The sequence below is a fragment of the Giraffa tippelskirchi genome, chromosome 13 (assembly GCF_054371585.1).
Source record: "Giraffa tippelskirchi isolate mGirTip1 chromosome 13, T2T-mGirTip1v1.2.pri, whole genome shotgun sequence".
Classification (NCBI taxonomy): Eukaryota; Metazoa; Chordata; class Mammalia; order Artiodactyla; family Giraffidae; genus Giraffa; species Giraffa tippelskirchi.
This window is the reverse complement of record NC_137287.1, coordinates 11,100,478-11,123,261: the sequence shown is the minus strand read 5'-3', so window position 1 is coordinate 11,123,261 and position 22,784 is coordinate 11,100,478. Positions and strand designations below refer to the sequence as shown.

The window sequence follows — 22,784 nt, the reverse complement described above, 5'->3', positions numbered from 1 at the left end:
GAGAGCACTTCTGAAAGATGTCACAGCCTCAGATGTACCCACACCCAGAGAATTGGCCACATCTTACTGTACATCTTACCCAACATGTTCCTGATCAAGCTGTGTCTCAGGGCAAAAGAGCCCTCAACTGCCACCCAACAGCTCAGAGCCTTCCTGTAAAGATGCGCGGTTTTGCACGTGAAATTCTGTGTCCCCACTGACCTCTATGGTAATTTTATAACAACTTTCATCCCATCCCAAACACTTTCAACAGAAGCACCTTTGAATTTCTCAGTCCCTTTCTGTTGCCTCCTTCCTAGTCTCTAAAAGGCTTTGTATTAAATATGTAAACATAACCCCAGTTTTTCTCAGTTATGGATGGGAGGAAGATAGCATCAGGGGAGGAGCATCCCAGGACATTACTCTTCAAACTCTTGGAAAGCAGACCACACTAAAAAGCCCAATAGAGAAAATGAGAAATAAAGGCTAGGAGTGCAGTTCAGTAAACACGGCTTGGTACTGGGCATCTGAGAAAACCCAGTGAAGAAAAACTGACACATCCATCTTTAAACAGAATGTCTCTACCTTGACTTGCACAACATAATCCCCTGGGGAGCTTTTAAAGTTCTGGTAATGGGGTGGGGGCTCCCTCCCCTCTCCCATGGGTATAGGGACTTTTCTTTAAATTCCCCAGAGGATTCTAATGTGCAGCTAGATTGAAGAATCCCCTGCTCTAAGGCTTACAGATGACTCACTTCCTCCTCAGACAATACACACAAAAATTAGCCCAGTTTGAAGAAAGTGCTAAGGTCTGTTGAAGTTGGTGGTGGGGCCAGGGATGCTGGTCATGTGGTGCTTTACACTATTCCATATTTATAAAAGATTTCATATAAAAGCCAAAAACTATTTCATAGTCCTATACATACACACATACACACATTTTTTACACAAATGTATTTTAAAACAAGCTTATCATATACTGGTCCTAAAAAGCACATCGTAAGGAGTGCCGGCACTGATAGTGTCTGGGGTTTTTACTCCACTGAGGAGGGGGGGAAAAAAAAAAATCAGGACCAATTCAAATGAGTCTGCTTATTTGAAAACACTGGTCTGAATTCTGTAAAACTGCTTTGTCTGCTTAACCAACAATCCACCTAAAATCAGCCGAGTTGCCAGGACTAAGTCAGACTGGCTATGAAATCCTTTATATAATCAAACACCAAAGTGGGTTGCAGTAAGACAGTACTACTCCCAGGACTCAGCTCTAGGAACATCTTTTTAAAATGGGGTGGAGGCAGAGCATATTCCAGTGAAGATTTATCTATTAAACACGAATGCTTATCCTAAGCCTACCGACTTCCTTCTCATCAAGGAGGCAGTTGTTATTAGTTATTTAGTCACAGAGTCAAATCCAACTCTTTGAAAGCCCATTAACTGTAGCCTGCCAGGCTCCTCTGTCCATGACAATTTCCCAGGCAAGAATACTGGAGTGGGTTGCCATTTCCCTCTACAGGGGATATTCCCGACCCAGGGATCCAACCCTCGTCTCTTGTTTACCACTGAGCCACCTAGGAAGCCCAAGGAGGCAGTGCAGGCCCTGAAATCAGACAGTCTGGGCTCTAATTCTGGCTCTACAACCTGGGGAAGTTATTTAACTTCTCTGAACCTCAGTTTCCTTATCTCTGCCCCTCTCTTTACTCACTCTCTTTACTTTTGCAGTTACTCACACACCAAGCACTCTCCTTCCTCAGAGTCTTCACCTTGCTCTTCCCTCTGCTGTCATGCTCTGCCCCTGGCTATCCTCACTGCTTGCTCCCTCACTTCCTTCAGATTTCTGCTCAAATATCACCTCCTTTAAGAAGCCTCACTTAAACCACATCTGTATACGCATACCAAATTCTCACTAACATATCCTTACCCTGTTTTTAAAAATCCTGTCACTACTTAACACAGTATGTATCTGTTTGTGATTTACAGCATGTCTTTCACCCCTGCTAGAAGATAAACGCTATGAGAGCAGGTATCTATTTCTCTTACAGCACCCACTGCACCCGAAACAGTGCTGCCTGGCTCACACAAGCAACTGATAGATATTTCCTTAATGAAAGAACAAAATTCAATTATCTTTTTCTTTCCAAAGAAAATCTTACCCTTAATATATAAAACAGGTAAAGGTGGAGCTCTGATTGAATGAGGTCAGGACCTGCCCTCAGCTGTCTCAATGTTCCCTGAGATGCTCCCCAAAAGCACTACCCAAATCATCTACAAAGTCACTTATTATTAGAAAGTCTCCAAGTCCATGTTATTTCTGTGAGACTTGAGAAATGTTAAATGTGATAAATGACTTTCCATTCTGTAATTCCACTTATTATTCACTGGCAGCTGCATAAAGTACCCTAAAAATTCAAAACGTACTACGTTCCACAACTGTTCCATCCCTAAAACATCTACAGCCAAAAAGCAGTCACGTCCTACAATGGGAGGAGGCGGGGGGGGGGGGGACCGGGGGAGGGGGAGGCTAGGGTCTGTTTCCATGCCCTGTTACATCATCTCTGAGCCTCTGGGACCTACCGCTAAGCCTCCAAGGCTGCAAAAATCTCATTGCTTCGAAGGAGGTAAGGAAGAAAGGGTGGTGGACCCACATGGAAACAGATGTTGCACAATGCAGGATATAAATCTGGGCAACATGGCAGCCACTTGGTGATTTCCTGACTCCATTACTTTAGTCTCTTTTTACATCAAAATGACCTCCTGCCTTAGCCAGCTTTGGACTTACATTCAGGAAACATTCAGGAAAACACAGGGTGAGGGAATAGCATGTCCTAAAAAAGAACTCTGCACAAGGCATGAACAGTTGGGAGAAAAACCCCAGAAAAGCCAGCTGACTACAGTATCAATATCACCATGAGATCTTACACACAGCTCAAAGACCTCCTCAAAATTGCAGGGAAGATATGAAACATACTCAGCAAACACATCAACAGGACCTTTGCAAAGCTCTACCATCCAGCCTCACAGTGAGAGAGTTACCGACTGAAAGCACAGAGACCCATCCTCTAACACTGTAATCTAATCCTTAAACTAAAGACAATTTAATGCTTTTGCATGTCCATATGTTTTCTAATGACGCCATTGCTGTCAGCATGCTACAGGAGTGCTTCTTGGAAGATGGAAGTAATGACAAAACACATCATTGGGAAGGCAATTATATGCAGTACTAACCATTTTACAATGGCCATATGGGCTGTATTTCAACAATGTAATTTCCAAATCAGCCTGAGCATACATATTTCTCTATCCTTAATCCCAGGTACGCTACACTAAATGAAATAAGAGTACAGATGAAATATGGGCAGCTGACTTAGAAATCTGTAACAGAATGCTAAGGTAATGTTCATCTAAAAATAGTAAACAGAGGGCACCCACTGCCCTATTGGTCCTAACAGAAAACATCACAACAGGGCTATTACAAACCACCTGACAGGCAAGGAACAACACAAGGAAAAGTTTAAAATACACAGATCCTACCTAGCAGTCAAAATCTGTGACAGGCCCGAGAGTAAAAAGAGTAATACAGAACTCATATAGTATAAATATATAAAATCTAGGTTTAAGAGATTGCTTTTAAAACTCTGGACTTAAAGGTGTGGAGCCTATGACACTAGATTTTTACAGTTAAATTTCAAAAGACATGCTTTGACTTGGGTCTCTCCTACAATCATGAACTGTTAAAAACTGCAATCTACTATATTTTGGATGTCCAAAAGGGTAACTGTGCTCCATGGTAACTGGAGACAGAAAGGAGCAAGACTGCAGGTCTCAGAGCATAATGATTCTGAGAAGAAACTACCTCCTCTCTCCAAAAAAAGACTTTTCACAGAATTGTTTACTTTGATCTTCGTATTTTCACCCAGAAATCTCTTGAGATTTCAGGACTAATAGGGCATGTCGTGTATGTGTGCATGTGTGTGTATGTTATACCACTCCTTAAGGGATGGTCACCAGGCAAGTCTGAATACCCAAGTACTAGAAGGTGAGTTGTGTGGAGGCCCAATTTGGCCCAGAGGAAATGAAGAGGGGACTTCTCTAGAAGGTACAGTACTGTAATCACAGTTGGGATTTCCATGAGAAGCAAATCTAACAGTCAGACTCATTAGCATACTCTTTGTAGCATAAACAAACCTTGACAGGGTGGAGAGGCGAAAATGGGTGAACAATTTGTGAATGTGCTTAGAATAATGAAAGGAAAACAATGACAGAGGAAATAACTGAGATAAAAGTATCAAGAAAAGCAAGCAACTATTTAGTATGTTCTTTTACCGGAAAGAATAGAGTATCTATTAGTTAAAAAAAAACAAAAAAACCTACCAATAAGGTCTGTTTTATTGTGGAATATATTGCCAGGAGAAGTGCTACTTCCTGGAATAGTTTTAAAATCAGACAAAATATCTAGGAATTTAGAGTAGAAAATAAGCTTATACCCACAGTGACCTATTAACAGGGTGCCAGCCCCTTCTCCAATTTTACACTTCTGTTCCACAGGGCTGTTGTTTGAAATCAGCGAGATGAGTATGTGAAAGGATTTAGTAAAGGGACTGGCACACAGTTACCCTCGATATGATAAGCCTGAGCCCTTGCCTTTGACAAAGGCTTAAAATCTACCTGACCTTTGTGACCTGGAAAAAGGTCAGATTTTAATATAGGGAAAAACAGTGAGAGGGACCGAAGGAAAGAAAAAGAAGGAAAAAGAATCAAACCAACAACAAATATGCTACAGATGTACTTTATGAATGGCAGGCTCCTATGCAAGTTCCAGTTTTTAAAAAGAAAATAAAGAACTTCCAAAAAGATGGTGAGGTAGTATCCCCTCCCTAAATCTTATTATTAGACCTAGAAAATCCTTTGTAACCAAGACAATTTTCAGCAGGGACAAGGAACAGATACATGCGGTCTACCTGAGTCCCATTTGGGATTCCCTCACAAAATGCATCTGTATAAAGGAAGAATGGAAGGGATGAGGAGCTTGAGCTTTCAGGTCAGGCAGAAACAACTGCATTTCCTGCCTCTTCTGTACTGACCTTGAGCAAATTGACTTAACCTCTCTGAGCTTCAGTGTCTTCCCACTCTAAAACGGGGATACCATTCATTTTTTCCACAGCATAGCTCTAATGAGGCAAAGAATGCAAAATTCCAAGCACAATGTCTGGCACAGAGTAAATACTAAGTAAACACTATCCCCCTTTTCTAAAATTTTTTTTCATGGAATTTTTGTGGAAATAGGTCAACTCTAAATAAGCACTAACTATCTACTGTGCATGGATTATTAAGTAAAAGAAGCAACAATTCTAAGAGCATCAAATACCCCAGGAAGGATATATGTAGGGGGAATACAGAGACTAAAGTTAGGAAATAGAGGGAAATAAAATAATGCATTAGAAATACAGGAAGGTAACTCTGGCTCTCTCTTTTCCAAAGTGCCAGTCATACCCCAAGTTATACACAGCGAGTCATGACAGAGCATATAACAGACCAAGAAAAAATTAACAGCACTTGAACTTCCCACCAGAACCCAAATAAAACACAGAGTAAACTGTCAGGTCAACACTTCAAAAACACCCTAAGGCTGTCCCCATCAAGCCATGGGAAAATCATTTCAAAATGATGAAATACTCTGAAACCCAAGAAGTAAAGCTTTGCTCTGAGGTCAGCATTAAGATTCTTAATAAGTTTATTATTATTATTATTACTACTGCTATTATTATGTAGTATGTTGTTATTATCTCTGATTCTGGAAACAGAATTGTTGCAGATAAAATTAATTCTAGATTGAAATACAGATAAAGGTTGGCTTTACTAGACAGGCTGGAAGACTGAGCGATTGTCAAAATATTTAACAATTTTTTATAAAGTGATCAAGGGAGCTAGAACTGTTGTGGACGTGATGAATTAAACACAGTTTTGGAATCTTTCAGATATGACTTGAAACTACTTCTAAACACAGGAAATACTTCTGGAATCACATTATATATTCGATACTTTAAAATGGTTATATTCCTTCAACTGAAGGTGACCTGGAACAATCTGGGCCATTTCTATATTAGACTAATAAAACTAATTTTAAAACAACTGTCTAACACGGCAGGTTTTAACACTCAGGTGTGAAATCGCACTTCCCAGCACACAGGCTGAATTATCCCCCAGCCTCTCACCTGTAATTATCATTTGCTCCCTCCCCAGGTGGCTCTCAACCAACTCTTAGCTTCCCAGGCTCCTATCTGGAAGTACAAACTCCTTCTGGGGCTTCATATGCTATGAGGGTGAGAGGGAGAACAAAAGCAAGAACCTCATGCTGGCTTAGACAACTTCTGAAAATGTCTATTTTCAACACAGCACAAGAGCAATTTGATAAAATTAAAATACCCTTATGTCACCATGGTTAACGATATGTATTTTTCAAATAAAGAGTAAATTTACTTCACAGTTCCTGTAGAGGCCGGTTCTTCCATTAAGGCCAATTCCAAAAATTTAGCAAAAGATCTCTCATCAGTTGAGAGGGCATAATTAAATGTTTTGATTAAAGCATTTTCCTCCCCTGGTTAACAAGATATAACAGATGTCACCGACTTCCCCAATAACAATACAGCCCTGCACTTGGCATCTTTACAATTTTAAAACTGAACTGTCATATAGAAAAATTATAGCTAGGGTGTCTCCTTACAATCATGACTCTGAAGTGGTTATGACATGCCTGGACTCCCCAATGGAACAGATATGGAAATCATACTCCGTATTCATAGATGCAAGCTCTCCTTAGCATGCACTTGAAAACCAACCTCTGAAATCTGAATGATGCGGGCTTATTCAAACCACCACCAATTACTCCTGGAAGCCCTGACCAAGTGAGGTATGAAACCTGTACAGAAAAATGCAAATCTCACAGTCACTTTCTTCTAGGAGTACACGGAGCACATGCAGAAAAGTGTCTCAGGAAAAGCAATGCCCATCTAAAGAGATTCACTCTACCAAAATTCAAGCTTCTCTGAAGGGAGAAGAATCATACTCGATTTTCTTTTTTAATCATATTTTTCACAGTAAGATGCCCCGGCACATTCACCCAACCTAAAAAAAATTCAACCTATACCAATTTTGTCAATACATCCGTCCAAGGTGTAACTAGAAATAGACCTGCATTTTAAATGGGAGGCAGCCTCTCTGATTGAAGTTCAACTCAAACATCCTGGTTTAACAACTCCATTAGTGACATCAAGCACAGATCTAAAGATTACTCAGCCCCTTTGTCAGTCACATGTGTTATTTATAGGACAGTATATCAATCATGTCTTCCCCTTATTATTTCCTACTTTCTGGTCCTAAGCTATTTGGTCTGCCAAATTAATACATTCCATTGCTGCTGCAATCTAAACAATGCTTGATAAAAGATTAATAAAATAGTTGAGCTCTCTGCAACCACAACACACACACCCAGGGAAATTCATCAATGTCTTTTTATTTGCATATTTGGCTGACTGCCCCCTGCAGCAAATACGTAAGGCACCAATGCTCAGGTATCCTGGTTTATGGTTTGCATTTAATTCAGGGTGTCAATCTGCTTCTGTTTTAATTACATCCATCTTGATATGTTATTACAATCTCATGAAAACTTCTTTTCATTATATGAATGGCTATAAATATATACACATGACAAACAGTTGTTATAAATTTTCTGGTTCAGCAATAAACAGGCAAGATGCCTTAGCCAACACGTCATGTGGATTTAATATTTTGAGTCTTTCTTCTTCAGAAGAAAAGTTTGATTGAGTCTTCAATTCAACCATACTCCAAAGTTCACTTGTTTCAAAAATGTTCTGCTACCAACGTTGGTAAGTTGCTCTGAGTCTCTGAATCACCAGGCTGAAGAAAATATTCTACCCTCAAAAAATTACATTAAAATTTTAAGTGGGCCAACATTAAGATCATCTTACATCCAAATAATTATTTTATCTTTCCGTTGGATATTCAAGGATGAGAAACTCTCATATCATCTCCCTAATATTTGTTTTTCCTTTTACATCCTCATTATGGGGGGGGAGGGAAGGGTGTTAAAAAAGTCTAATAATGGACCTGCAGAGAAATGCCAACCATGCACTGGGGGGAAGCAGAACACTTTTAAAAGGTTCTTGATACTGAACAATAATCAGAACATTTCTTAGAAAAACTGGGAATCTTTACAACCATGGGTAATCACCCTCATTTGTGGTATTTTTTTTTTCAGCCTTCCAATTTACTAAAGAAAAGCAGACAGTCCTCTAGCTTCACTGGATACTAGTGAGAGCCTCTAACTCCCAGTGTGATCTTAAGCAGGAAAATTAACCCCTCTGGGCTGTGTTTTCATTTGCAAAATGAGAGGTAGAACTACAGCATTTCTAAAGACAACATCTGTGCCTCTAATGCTGCTTTGGCTTAGAAAGCACATCAGTCAACAATAGCTGATGTGAAATGGATCAAAAGGCTGCTCTGAAAAAGTTGAGGTCCTAACTTTAGGACAACACCCCCCTGAGGATTGTAGCTCTGGGCATTAATCTCAAAACTGTAATTTTCCCAAATAAACTGATCAGCCTAACAAATGTGGCAGGAGCAAACTCGCAATACGCAGCAATGCAAGATACTAAATGCTTGCTTCCTCTTTTGCCCCAGTGAAAGTATAATGTCACTTGAACTATATAAAATCATTTCTTAGAATAGCACAATTCAGGACCTTCGTTATTTTTGCCCACTGAACATGTATAGGGAGAATGGGTGGAACACTGCAATTTCTAGTATGTGGCTGGAAAATAAGTGATAACCTAATGTTCAACTATTGTTCCATCTACATCTTTATTTCCTGAGGGTTTTTTTTTCCCTTAGTTTCTAACGATGGAAAACTATTCACCAAATCACCAGTAACATTTAGCTAGAAAGCATAGCTGAACAGAGAACCTAGCAAACAACAAGTCTACTTCAGTATAACTATCAAGAAATCACTTCAATACCAGACTCTCTTAAATCCTCTTTACAAGCTCTAAAATATCACTGCCATGAGAAACTTTGCAGAAATCCAGAATGAACTTGATGGGTTGTGTGAAAACAATACCCTGACATCTCTCAGGAACCATCACCACTTGACCCTGGCATTGACATAAACCCTGTCTGGATCTAGTGTGAAAGTGTCAGATCTCATCCATATAACCGAGAGTCACAATCTGTTTTCACAGGCTGTGTTTCCGTATGTAATCCAAGTCATTTCAAAATGCTTCAGTTAATAACAATCACACAGTACCTGTCTGCAATTTGAAGGCTTTCTGCCAAAAGTGAATCCCAACCTGCATTAGCCATTTTTCCTTTACTTACAAACTGTTGGCTTTTTCCTTCTCCTCTTGTGACTCCATTTTACTGCACTTGGCTTTTCCTGGATCCAGAGATAGGGCACTACAAGGTATGGTGGCAAATCAAAATGACAAAACATTTGCATGTTTTGTGGTATTTACTCAGGCACACTCTAACCAGAGTTCAGAAATGAATGAGAAATTAGAATGATGAGCTGATAACAGTTCAGAAAACTGAAGTGAGAAATTTACCCTCACAGTACTAACCTCAGAGTCCCTCAAACAGACTGTCAACGTTCAAATAATGAAGGTTTAGAATTTCAAGTGTCTACATTTCATTCAGAACTTCATAAATCCATTGCCTTTTATTAACTTGCATTCATAATTTTGATAATTCTGCCTCAGTAAAGGAAGAGAAGAAAGAAAGGAGGGAAGTTGCAAGGGAGGGTGGGAAGGAGGGAGGCAGGCAGGCAGGCAATGGGTGGTGGGGAACCTACTGGATCCTAAGATGAGACTGACACATGCACTAGCATGTGGAATAAAAACCTATAAAGACAGCAGCCATACAAACGATTTCAGGCTACAACTCCCCTTGCAAAATATGGAACAGAGACTGAAAAGGGCTGACACAAAGAAGCCTGTGCTTGCCTGTGCTTAGCTGCTCAGTCATATCCGACTCTTTGCAACCCCATGGACCACGGCCTACCAATTCTCTGTCCATGGAATTTTTCAGGCAAGAATACTGGAGTGGGTTGCCATTTTCCTCCTCCAGGGGATCTTCCCAACCCAAGAATCAAACCTGCGTCTCCTGTGTCTCCACATTACAAGCAGATTCTTTATCCCCTGAGCCATCATAGTCTCTTCCTAAGCAAGCAAAGGAACCCAGACGGAGTGAAAGCCACCTCTCCCCTCCTCAGTTACTAACAGCATCAAGAGGAACCTATTTTCTGTGACCTTAGAAAGAAAGGTACTGACTGCATAACCCCTACCCTGAAGGCTTATTAGAAGAAATGAAGGAAGAACACAGTTCAAATCTGCAAGAAGGAACACAAATTCAGGGTCTCAACAGCCTTTAACTCTATGCCCCACTTCTAGGAAAGAAAAATGTGCATTCATCTATTCATGGAACAGGTACACATTATTGTTCTGACCCAGCTAAATGTCCCTAAATTAGTTTTGATTAATTCTCATCCTGCTCTTCCAAACTTCAATTATTTGAGAGTTGTTAAATCTGACTTTTTCCCCACAACTTTCTCAAATGAATAGCTGCTATCCCATTACTTTTTTCCTGTATCAACAAAATATTGGCTTTAATCCTGACCCTGAAAAAAGTGTTGTTTCTTGAGAGAAAAAAAATAGCATGAGGCACTTTTACAAAGTTAGACTACATTTAGTCTATTAGTGTATTACAGCACAGGGGTAAAATAAAATGTAAAAACACTAACCTACCATCCACCCTCTATACATACACACACACACACACACACTCACTCGCTCATTCCACATCAAAAAGTGCAGCAGACCTTATGTCCAAAGGCTTTCAAATTTAGTAAGTGGAACCTAAATTTTCTTTAGTAGTTGCTCTCAACTATTTTTTTTTTTTTTTTAGCTTGGGGACTTTATTTCTAATCCTAACATTCTCTCAAACTACATAACTGTCATTTATTTTTGACAGCAAATAGAAATGTTGTATAGAGCCTTAGAATCTTTTTATCATCTCAATGCTCCTTGAATCGCCTAGAATCATATTGAATGTTCTTTTTTTAACCCTTTTTCAATGGTGAAAGCTAGAGAAAAACTCTCTCGGAAAGGATCAAAGGCGAATCACTAACTCTATGATTCAGTTTTTAAATTTACTGATTCATTTATACCCTGTCTACTTCCAAAAAAGATACAAAGCAATTCATCTCAACAGCTAAAACAAGGTAGATGGAATCACCATATCACAGTATTCTACCTCATCTCACATAAATACTCCTGAAGTGATGCTCTGCCTCGTACAGTGAAATACTGAAATTCAGTTAAGTATAGTAAAATACTTGACTTCATAACCAAGCACGTTATTCACAGTCCTTTTTCCTTCTATAAACTTTCTCACCGCTTAGGAACGCCTCAGATCCTAAAGCTATGCAAACTGCCCAAAGTGAAATACTGGAACTGACCCATTTAGTCTGTAGTACCATCCCAAACTTTCCAAAATAGAAAGCGCAAAATGTAACAAAAACACAGCTCCAAAGCAGACGAAGGGTTCTGACCTTTCTTGAATGAACACTTCATACATAAGCAAGCGAAAGGCAGATAATTTAAAACCTTTATTTTAACGTCAGTGTCAACCTCCTTTTCTCATCCAGCCTTCTTTCCCAGCTTGCTAAAAAGCAGCAATAGAAGAAACCAGAAGGAACCAAGATAGGATTAAAAACTCCCTCTGGCTGGAAGGTAGCTTTGTAGCATCAGAATTGGGCTACTATCACACTGAAAGAACCATTAATGAAAACCACTCACCAATATTCACCTCATGGTGGGATTGCTAACAATCAATGAAAGGGGTGACACCGGGCAGGAAAAGGAAGAAGGAGAAATGGACTAATCATCATTATTTACATCTCTCATTATTTACATCTCACACTCCCCTTGCCACTCCCTCTCAAGCAGCAGCTTCCACCCTGATTTCAAACTTTGTGCCTGGTTTTTCAAATTGTCTATCATCAGCCAACATACTCAGAGATTATCAAGTTCCAAGATCTGGAAGGGACCTTTGAGATCTTTTCCAGCAATTCCCATACTGGATTATGGATTAGGAACTACGATGACAAGAATGAAAGTTCCCTGTGGTCAGATATTAGGAAATAAGACACATCACATCTCTTTCTCTAACATTCAAAACTTACATACACATTACAAAAGATTTCTAATCCTTGCAGAACAAGTTACCCATTTAATTCTGTCTGGCCCATCAAGTTCCAAAATTAACTGAGCGAAGACCACATTTCTTGGTCTGGACCACAACCTATGAACATCTGGAGAACTATGTTTCCTTCTAGCTTGGGTATCTTTGCTTTAAAACTACTCTAAACCTCTCAATTTGTGGAAAAAGAAAAGGATTCTTTTAGAGAGTAGCTTCCCAATGTAACTCAACTAGTTAGGACAGCCAGGCCTGGAAGGTGGGTCACTACACAAGCACTCTTTACTTACACAGTTTTGTTCTCATTTCTACAGCCCCTTCTTGCCCCTCAAACCTTAGTCACTCATCTTGTTTCTGTGCCTTGTTCACCATTCCCTCATCTCAGAATCCCCTCCCCAATCCCTACTCTCTCTCTGTCTATCCAAATCACTTCAGCCTACGAGGACCCATGTATTCTCCAGGAAGCCTTCTCAAATACTTCAGCCTATCTCACTATTCCTTCTCTGAAAGCTCACTGCACTTGGTTGGAACGAGGCATTTGAGTACCTGTTTCAAAACTGTAAGTGCTAGACTTAATTTACCAACTGAACTGCACACTCCTTCAAAAATACTATATATATAATATATTATATACATATATAGCCTTCCCCCACTTCTAGTACCTTGCACATATCACACACTCCATAAATATTTGCTGATACAAGAAACATGATTAATATTTTTTAAACTGAGTGAGATTTGACCACAGTAAATTATCAGAGCCTGATATGCTTTAAGTACATCAAATTCTGTACAGCCTATTTACACTACCAATGTGTGGGTAAGCCCTGAAACACAAAGGAAATGAAGACCCCATGAAAGTCTTGGTTTGATCCTCCATCCACCAGAAATGAGTCTTCCTTCATTTTCACAAGCCTGCAAAGCTCCAACTGGCCTCCTATCTGCTAATCCCTCCCATTTCACCTCTGCTTCCCTTGGTCAGTTGTATATAAGGAGGCTACCCTAAGAAACCAGGGCACAACAGCCAAGTGAAGGGGGAAAAAAATGGATTTGCAGGTTTTCAGCCATAGTGCTCACATGGCTTCCTAATCAAGATTACACAGAGGGAAAAAAAAATGCAAATAACACAAAGGCAGTATTATCTGGCACATCAGGGTACACTGGCAGTACTAGATCCCAACATTCCCATTTATACTTTGTTTGCTGAAAACCACTTTTTAATGAGGCTTGATATCTGGGGATAGTCACTCTCATTTAAAGAATATTCAAGTAAATAGTACCATACCAAATGATAATACTGCTGCTCAAATGCATAATGAAAAGAACACCATGTTCAACTTTAGCCTCCTCACTTACCCTCTTATCTTCTATCACAAGACTCTTCACAATCACATACTTGAACTTCAGGGCACAATTACTCAAGACAAGTGTCCCTGCAGAATATAAAACTACCTCTGCCAGTTTCACTGTATAAAGTGTGGGACTTCTCAAACTGTCCAAAGCTTTCATCATTTTAAATAAGAAAATAACAAGAGTGAAAAATAAATCCACATAAAAATTATGGTTCTCATTAGACAAGTTTCTTATTTTTCCTCCAGTATTATGAGTAAAATCATTAGACTGGAACAATTTTATTAGGACATTTCACTATGAGTTAGGAGCCTCTTTTTTTAAAAGGGAAGTCAAAATCAGCCACTCAAGACAAAAACCAAACCATGGAGTCAAATGATGTGTCCATTAACACCAAAAGTATACACTCCACAGTTTGCTAGCTACTGCTCTGAATCAAGCCTAAGTTTAAAAGCCTAGCTGTGCAAGCCAATATTTCTGGTTTCTTATCACAACATCATACCAGCAGCAACTCTGATGATCTGTGGTGACAACTGATTTCATTTCTAGACACAAAAACATAGTATGTATTTAAGATAATTCTTATCACATATGATAATTCTTAACATTTATAAGCACTCTTGTATTACACATCCAGGTTCAAGTTCATAGTTTAGTTGCCTGTTTCCTAACAAACCCTCACATTTCTTAGTGATAATTCAAGTAAATCTTCCAAACTGAGGACAACAGGACACCAGAGGTTTTAATGATCACCACACACATATGCCTGACTATGAAGCATAGACACAAACGTGATAAGCTGCAAAGAGATCTATGTTGTCCCACAGAAGCATGATGACTTTTATTCCCCACTGTATTTTTTTTAACCTGAAAAGTGTATTTGCAGCTTTCCTACAAAAATTGGGACTCCTAAACATAAATGCATGTGAAGATATTTGATATTAGGGAACTGTTGTTAATTCACCTAGCTGTGATAATACCATGGGTTTGGGTGGGTTGTTTTTTTTGTTTTTTCCCCTGAGTCATTACCACTTAGAAAGACAACTGTTGAACCTAGGTGGTTGTGCACCTTGGGGTTTGTTATACTGTATTTCTGTATATGTTTACATTTTTCTATAAGGTTTAAAGAAACTTTTTTAAAAGTTAGACCTTTATAACCAGAAATATGCAGATGATATTTAGATATGAAGGTATTATAATATTCAGCTAACCAAAGTAACCTGGGTTTTGAATCTAGAAAAATAGCAGAAAAATAATCACAGCAAAAAAAGGAATGGTATTAATGGTACACTTCAAACTTGGTCTTCTTTAAAAATTAAAAGTTTTTTACACCCAAAAGAAACTAGAATGGGCACATTTTCTCTCAAAAGCCAAATGGATAGATACACAAGCCCAGTCAAGTATTTATTAAAAGTAAAACCACCAAAAATAACTGCATGTGTTATATTTATCTCTACTTGACCTTCAGAAACATTTGTAGCAATCTGCAGGCCCCTCTTGCTTACTTACCCTGAGGGGCCACACAGAGCCCAGGATAACCATGCTGGAAGCAAAACCACTTGTAAGCAGCTCTTACGCTGTCCTAAACCAACCACTGATCACAACCAAATTTTAGGCAGCATTTTCTAATTCACATACTAGAATACACATGACCATTTCAATTCCTATTTTAAAGCAAGAGAGAGACAGGGAGAAAGAGGTCACGCTGTACAGTACCCTCCCACACTGGCAAAGCTGAAGCCACAGTTAGAATTATCCTAATAAGTGGTGAGCCTCAACACTCAAAAGAACTGTGTAAGATCCATTTTAGCCAATCAAGTACCAGTTCTAGAACCAGAGGATAACTGATTCAATCACTAACATCACAATCTATGGCCACCAACACCACTCTCCATTCCTCCCCAACCACTGGCCACCATCCACCACCATAACCACCAGGAGCCCAACCAAAAAGCAGTTCAAACAGAAAAGAATAACCCTAACAGGAAGGCTTCCTTTTTAAAAATACTTAAACTTGACACCCAAACACACACACACACAGCAATCTAAACCTGCACAGTTACTACATGTGAGATTTAAGCTGTCATCAACAAAGCTTGCATTTGAGCACTGCAAACAATACCATAATAACAGCAAAAACCAAAGGGAAAGGGAAAAGTTTCTTTCAGGAACCTCACACCATCACATCAGGTGCAGGAAAGCCTAGAAACCAACTCCTATCTTGGTTTTGTGCTTAAGAAAGCCGGACCAACTCTGCAGAATCTCCAAGCGCCTGTGTGTGTGTGGTGTGTTGGGGGTGGGGAGAGGAAGGTGGGAGAGGAGAAAAGGGGGTTACATTTATACAGGCCAGTGACCCATGCCAGCACCAAACCAGATCCGTCCAGGTGAAGAGAGTTTTCCTCTGACCCCCGGACAATCTCCCTCTATTTGCCCCCCCCCAACACCCCCAAGGAGCCCTTTAGCTAGCAGGAAAATGTGCATTTGGAAATCAACGCTGCAGGTGCCCAAGGAATAAAGAAAGACACACATAGATATACACACACACACACACACAAAGCCAATCAGAAAGAAAAAGAAAAGAAAACACAAAAAAAGGAAAAGGAGAGGGACAATTGGGTGACAAGCCCTTCAGATACCAGCTAGGATTTTATTCTTTCCTCCCACCCGTCCTCCCTGGTGTACCTTTTTCTGTCTTTTAACCGAATTGTTCATATACACACACATGTGCATGTTATGTGTACAGATAATATTACAATTAACCCTTTCCGTAATAGAGCCCCGAACGGAATACTGAAAGATATTCCATCCTTTCCTCTCCTCCCTCCCCTCCTCCCTCCTTTCTCCCAACCAGGAGAAAACGCCCCCTTCCCCAGCTTCACCAAAAAAAGAAAAGAAAAAAGGAAAGAAAGAAAAAAGAAAAGAAAAAAAGAGGGGTAGAGGAAGGGGGCAAAGAACCACAAAACCCCGTCAGTCTCCGGTCCCGAGGACACCCAGGAAAGGTCTATACTACACAGAGACACACACAGGGACATATGGCTCTGTAGAAAGCACACAGAGAACCGTCCACAGGCGCCCCAAACCCAGCAAAGAGACTTCCACCAGCCAAGAAGCCATGATTGGGGAGGGAGAGGAGGAAGGAGTAGGGGCAGAGCTCTCCGTGGAGGGGGGCGCATTGTTGTGATGCCTGAACCCCTTTCTTTCTGCCCATCTGCTGTGGAGGGGGTGCGGGGAGGGGGCGCAGGGGGAAGGCGAGCGAGAACGAGGAGACCAGGAGACCAGGCACGGCTTGGCGATTCCCTCCTGCTGCCTGTCTACCCGCGCCCCCAGCTCCCCCACCCCCCCCAACAATAAGACCTCAGCCTAGACAGACAGCCAGCCAGACCGACCGGAGCGCGGCGGGGGGAGGCAGCAGAGCCGAGCACAGCCAAGGAGGGAGGGGGTCGTGCCTATAAAGGGAAACCGGGGGGGAGGGGGGTCCCCCTTACCTCCAGCGCTTCAAAAGTGACAAAGCTGGTCATGGCAAATCCATCAATGATGTCCTCTTCGGCCGAGGTGGACTCTCTCCGCTTCCTCCGCGGGGGTCTGGGCCGGGACGGGGCGGAGGACGGGGGCTTCCCATTGTCTTCCTTGTCGGAGCCCGACGACGAGGCGAGCGAGGGCGCCCGGGTCCGGCCGGCCCCGCCGCCGCCGGCCGCGCCGGCCCCCAGCCCGCCCCGGGAGCGCCTCTCCCGGTCTCGCTGTGACCGCGACCGCCGCTTTTTGCGGAGTCCATGGCCCCGCGTCGGGCCATCCATGGCTCTGCCGCGCCGGGGTCTCCCCGCTCGCCGCCTGCCCGCCACAGGCTCCGGCCGCGGCCGCACAAAAAAATTGACACCAACCCCTCCCTCCCCCTTCTCGGCTTCCCTCCGCCCCGAGGAGGACGCGGGGGAGACGGCGGCCGAAAGAAGGGAGAGAGGGGAAGAAAGAGAGGAGAAAGAAAAGGGGGAAGGGGCGGAGAGAGGGAGGAGGGACAGGAGCGAGGGCGAGAGGCGAGGAGCCCAAGTGCGGGGCTGCCCACAGCACCGAGGGTCGGAGATTCCTGTGAGCAGCGCCGAGCAAAGTAATGGCTGAACACACAGGTCTCCTTTAGAGGGGGAAAAAAAAAATAACTCACCAAGCAGGCAATAAATCAGAATAGCGGAATGCTTTGATCAAGAGACTGGGAGGCTCCGGGGAGCCCTCCCCGCGGCCATTCTCCGCCGTGCCCCCCGCCCCCCGAAAACGCCTGCCCGCCCCCCGCGACTCCAAATCCGGTCCGAAAAAGGTCGCGGGAAAAGTGGGGGCAATGAACTTCACCCGCCCCTCGCGCAGGAAAACACCCCCGCCGCCTCTCACACACGCCTCAGAGAAAACTCACTCCCTGGCTCCAAAATTTTTAAGAAATGCATCCAGGGGAGGCCAAGGCTTCCGAGCGACCTGAGAGGGACGAGACCCCCCAGAGAGGGGAGCATAATAATGAAATAATTAGAAGGGGAGAGGGCGAAACTGGAAGCGGTGGAGGAAGGGAAGGAGGATGCTGGAGCAGTTGTGGGGTTTGCTTTTCGGGCTCGGAGGGGGAAGGAAAGGGAGATGAAAGAAGAGAAGAAGCAGCCCCTGACGCTGCCACCCACCTCCCCCCACCTCAAAAAAATTTTTTTTCCAGTCCCAAAGAAGAGGTCACCCTTCCTCAAAAAAAGGGAGGGGGCCAGTCAGTCAGTCGACGAGGAAAGCAGAAAGAAATCTCCAGCGGGAGAGACGCCGGTGTGCCGCCGCCGCCGCCGCTGCCTCTTCTCTTCGCCCAGCCTGAGGGAGCAACGCAGCCAGGAAGCGCCGGGAACGCCGCTCTCGCCGCCGCCGCTAACGCTACCACAGATGCCGCCGCGAGAGCCCCGAGCCGGAGGGTGCACGGCGTGTCCCCGGGCGGCTGCAGCGGGAGCCCGGGCACGGCCCCATCCTCCGCCCGCCCGCCTCGCTCAGCTCCCGCTCCTCCCCCTCCGCGGCCGGCCCACTGCCGCGCCGCCGCCGCCGCCGCCGCCCGCCTCAGCCCAGCCCGGCGCCCGCCCGCGCGCGCCGCGCGCACGCGCACCGCCCTCCCCGCGCCTCGCTCGGCGCGCGCTCCCGCCCCCGCGGCCCCGGCCGGCTGGATCACGTGGCCGGCCGGCCGGGCTCCCTCCGCCCCCGCCCCCTCCCCAGTTGTAGAGTGTGTAGAAAGCACAAGGCTGGGGGCTGGCCGCGCTCGCGAGCCCAGGGCATGCGCGCTGGGGCGGCCGGGCCTGCGCACTGGGGGCGGAGGCGAGCCGGGAGCGAGGAGTGAGGGCGGCTTGGGGGCGTGGAGGGGGCAGTTAGCTTGGGGTTTACTGCGACCCGCCAGAGTTGGCGCGCGAGGGTGTGGGAGCCGCGGAATGTTCCCGCCAGTTGCGCTGGGGACGCTGTGCGGGCCGCTGTCACCAGTTATACCCCGCGAGCCCAGCGCCGCGCCCCCCGCGCGCTCCTCGGGACACTTGTCCTTGGACCCCCTATCGCAGGCCCGCGGGAGGCGCTCGGGCCGCCTTCTCCAGAGGCCCCCAGGGTGTTCTCCTAGGGCGACTTGAGCAGCGAGGGAAGGAGGGATTTCAGAGAAGGGTTACAGCGGGGCCGGGAGGAGGCCCCCAGATAGGGGGTTGCGACTGCAAGCGATAAAAAAGCGAGCGGGTGCCGAAGTGCGGACCTCTGCTCCACCGGGGGGCACTGGGTGGGAGGCCCCACCGCAGAGTTGGAAACTTTTCTCCCACGTGGTAGCACAGCGAGTGGCCGAGTGACCCAGCGCCCGAATGACCTCTGAGCCCTCCTAGTCTGCGGGGTTGGGGGGCGGGGGAAGCCTAGAGACGCGCGAGCGGCTTCGGAGCGGGGAGCGAGCGTCCAGGGACCGAACTTGAACCTCGACTGCCGCCTCCAAGGACGCGGAGGCGGGGCTGGAGGGGTGGGGACCGCCCCTGACCGAGGGCCCGTTAGACACGCAAAACGCAGCCCCTGCCACAGAGTAGTTCCTTTATTTGTGGAGGAGGGAGGGGGGGGTCCCTGCTTTTCCTGTCACTGCCCTTCATCCTGCCGCAAAGTAGCTGATGGTTATAAAAACTTGTATTAAGAGTTGACTGCAGCCCAGAATCAATCAACAAATGCGACGAGCCTCTCTAGGTAAAATAGCTGTACATTTTTCGGGGCATTGGAATTTATGATACGGATCAGAAAGACGTCTACAGTCCTTTCTCCCCAGTCTATTAGATACCCACGTCACTTTATGTCCAGGCACATAAACACCATGGCATATCACCCCCTACCCCCAGTACCCTACACTTGGGAAGGAAGCAAAGGAAAATCATCCGACGTTTTTTAATTGCCCTCAATGAGTCAGGCACCGTACTGGACGCTTTGTTCATGATTTCTCCTCTTTAGAATCTAAATATGCACTTTTTTATTAGTACAACTGGAAAGAGGTGGAAAAGACAAAGGACATGACAACCTGACATACCCGAGATTCATTCATTCATTTCCTCATTTAACATTGATCAGGGTCAGTTTTGTACCAGGCACAGGTGCTGAGAATACAGTGGTCCAGAAAATAGACAAGGTCTTCCTTCTTGGATCTTAATGTTCTAGCAGAAAAACCTCACTCATTTTGCACTTAAAACAATTTAATTCAAATGACAATGGACATTCCCTTAAGGCACAACTTGTTCAGTTCCACAACTTATTCAAAAGTCCCCGGGTATGGACTTTTATGAAATTGAGGTAGAGAGTGGGACAGGACAGGATAGAGGGATGGTGGCCACCAAGAAGCAAGAGCAAAGGGGAGCAACCACTAAACTGGGAATAAGACTCGAGCTTGATGTCTGTGCAGGAAACAAACCATTTGACTTTAGGCAAGACTGTTGAATGACTAGTTTTGTAAGTCAAAAGAAGTTATTAAATGTTCAGAAAGTCCCCTTTCAGGTCTACCTCTGGCTTTATCAAAAGGCATACTTTCAAGCAGACTAACTGCTTAATTTCTTGAAACTAGTAACTGATAAATGAGATCTGATGCAATTTATCAGGAACAGGGTGCCACCTTCCAAAATTACCTGCCTAAGATAACTGAATCTGCTGCCCCTAAAGCCATTAACTAAAACAGTACCTCGGTACACAGTGAAACTTCCGTGGTAACTCTCAGGCATTGTCACAGGAGCTGCTGAAATCCACCCTGAGGTTATCAAGCACATTCCTAGAAAAGGAAAGAAAAAAAGGCAAGGTCTCTGTCATTTAAAGTAAGGATCTGGGCTTATTTTTAGTATTTTTAAGAATGTGGAACATAAATACTGGTAAGTTTCAAAGAAAACTAAGAGCTAATGTCCTTACAGTCACTTTTCAACAACTTTGGAGGTTGGGTTGAGGAAAGTGTGAAATTGGCAAATATAATAAAAAGTATAACACTAGTGACTTTCCAGAGTAGCCCTTGGCAGTCTTATCTTTAAAGAGTAAAGTCTGGTAGGGGAAAAAAAATGGATGTTAATGCACTGCATCCAAGAACCTTGCCTCTGGCAAGAGTAATTTGCAAATGCATTTTGGGATAATGTTTAAATGATTTTTTTTTCAGGGTCCAAGTGTAATGCTCCCTGGAATTGGTAATGCCTTTTGGGTCAGAGTCTCAATTTTCTTCCATCAGAGAATTAAAACTGTGGATTACATTGCCCATATTTGTTTCAGATTCTCCATACTGTCTATGTTGTAAAAGCTAATGATTAATAACCACCATATAATAACCTAAGCACTTACTATGTGCCAGGCATTGTTCTAACTTGCATTAAAATAAATATCTCATTTAATTCTCATATTTTGAGAAAGATTTTATTATACCTATTGCACAGGTAAGTAAACTAAAGCTTAAGAAGTTTAAGCACAAAGTGGTATGACTCTTTCATGACAAGCTAAATTTGGTCTGAGTGACTCCAAAAGTTGTTCTCATAATGGTTATACTGAAACACCTTTCTCAGAATGATTCCTCAAGAGATCAAAGACTGTGTCTACTAAAGTTAAACACATGAAAATGCTTTGGCCCAGAAACTAGTTTCCTAGGCATATACCAATATCAAATATATACCAAAAGATATCTATTAAACAGCTCAGAGCAACATTATTTATCATAACCCTCAAAGTGGAAAACAACCAGAATGTTCACTGACAGTAAAGTAGATAAATAAATAAATTCCGTGATATATAACGGAACACTATACATCACTAAGAATGAACAGTCTGCTTCTAAATGCAGTAATATATATGAATCTCATACATATGATGCTAAGTAAAAACGTGAGACACACAAGAGTTTGTTTTGTACAAAACAAGCAAAACTTATTTGTGCTATTGGAAGTTAGGCTAGTGGTTACCCTTGAAGAGAGCTAATGACTGAGGAGGCCATAAATAGGGCTTCTGGGAGTTGGTCATGTTCTGTTTCCTGGGCTTGGTACTGGTTGCACATGTGTGCTCAGTGTGTAAAACTTCATCAAATTACCCTTCTCTCTAAGTATATTACCCTTCAGCAAAAAAAAAAAAAAGAAAAATTTAATGCTATGTGGGGATATTGTTTGTGTACATATGAGTACTTATATAATATTTCATCTTTTTCATGTCACTACCCAAATGCTCATCAACAGTAAAATGGATAAATAAGCTATGGTTTATTCACACAATGCCATGCAGTGTGACTATACAAGAGAATACTGCAAGTAAACCAAAATAAAGCATAGCATATTATCAGATTTTTTACTAGGCAGAACAAACAATAAAGCTTAAACTTGAAATGGGCAGCTTGAATTAGCTGGTAAGTCATATCATCAAAAGCTTAGGTGAATTCTTAACTAAAAGATTGTAGTTGATAAAGAGTAAAGCCAAAAAAAAAAAAATAATTCCAAAAGAGGTTGCTTGTTTAGCAGGGAAGGCACTCAAGTACTTCTGGAATACACAAAGGAAAAAACTTACATCTGTGTTCAGGAATAAACTACTTAACCCAGGAGAGCCTCTCCAGTTGTGCAATCTTTTATTTGAATCAGTGATTAATACTCAAACTACATCTTGAACATTCAACCTTGACTAGTCAGAGAATACCATTATAGCTCAACAACTGAACTATACTCTGAGCCTTCCAAAGCAGCAGTAGCTAT

General features: G+C 43.1%; 1 protein-coding gene across 7 annotated transcripts in view; it reads right to left on the bottom strand.

Moving 5' to 3' along the window:
* Positions 1-18,678, bottom strand: part of AUTS2 (activator of transcription and developmental regulator AUTS2) — a 1,212,852-nt gene extending 1,194,174 nt beyond the window's left edge. For all 7 annotated transcript variants that reach the window (XM_081558012.1, XM_081558014.1, XM_081558015.1 and 4 more), the window contains exon 1: positions 17,079-18,678. In XM_081558012.1, the coding sequence (XP_081414138.1) occupies positions 17,079-17,387 (309 nt within the window). In that variant the 5' untranslated portion in view covers positions 17,388-18,678. The remainder of the gene's footprint in view (positions 1-17,078) is intronic.
* Between the last annotated feature and the right edge of the window lie 4,106 nt (positions 18,679-22,784).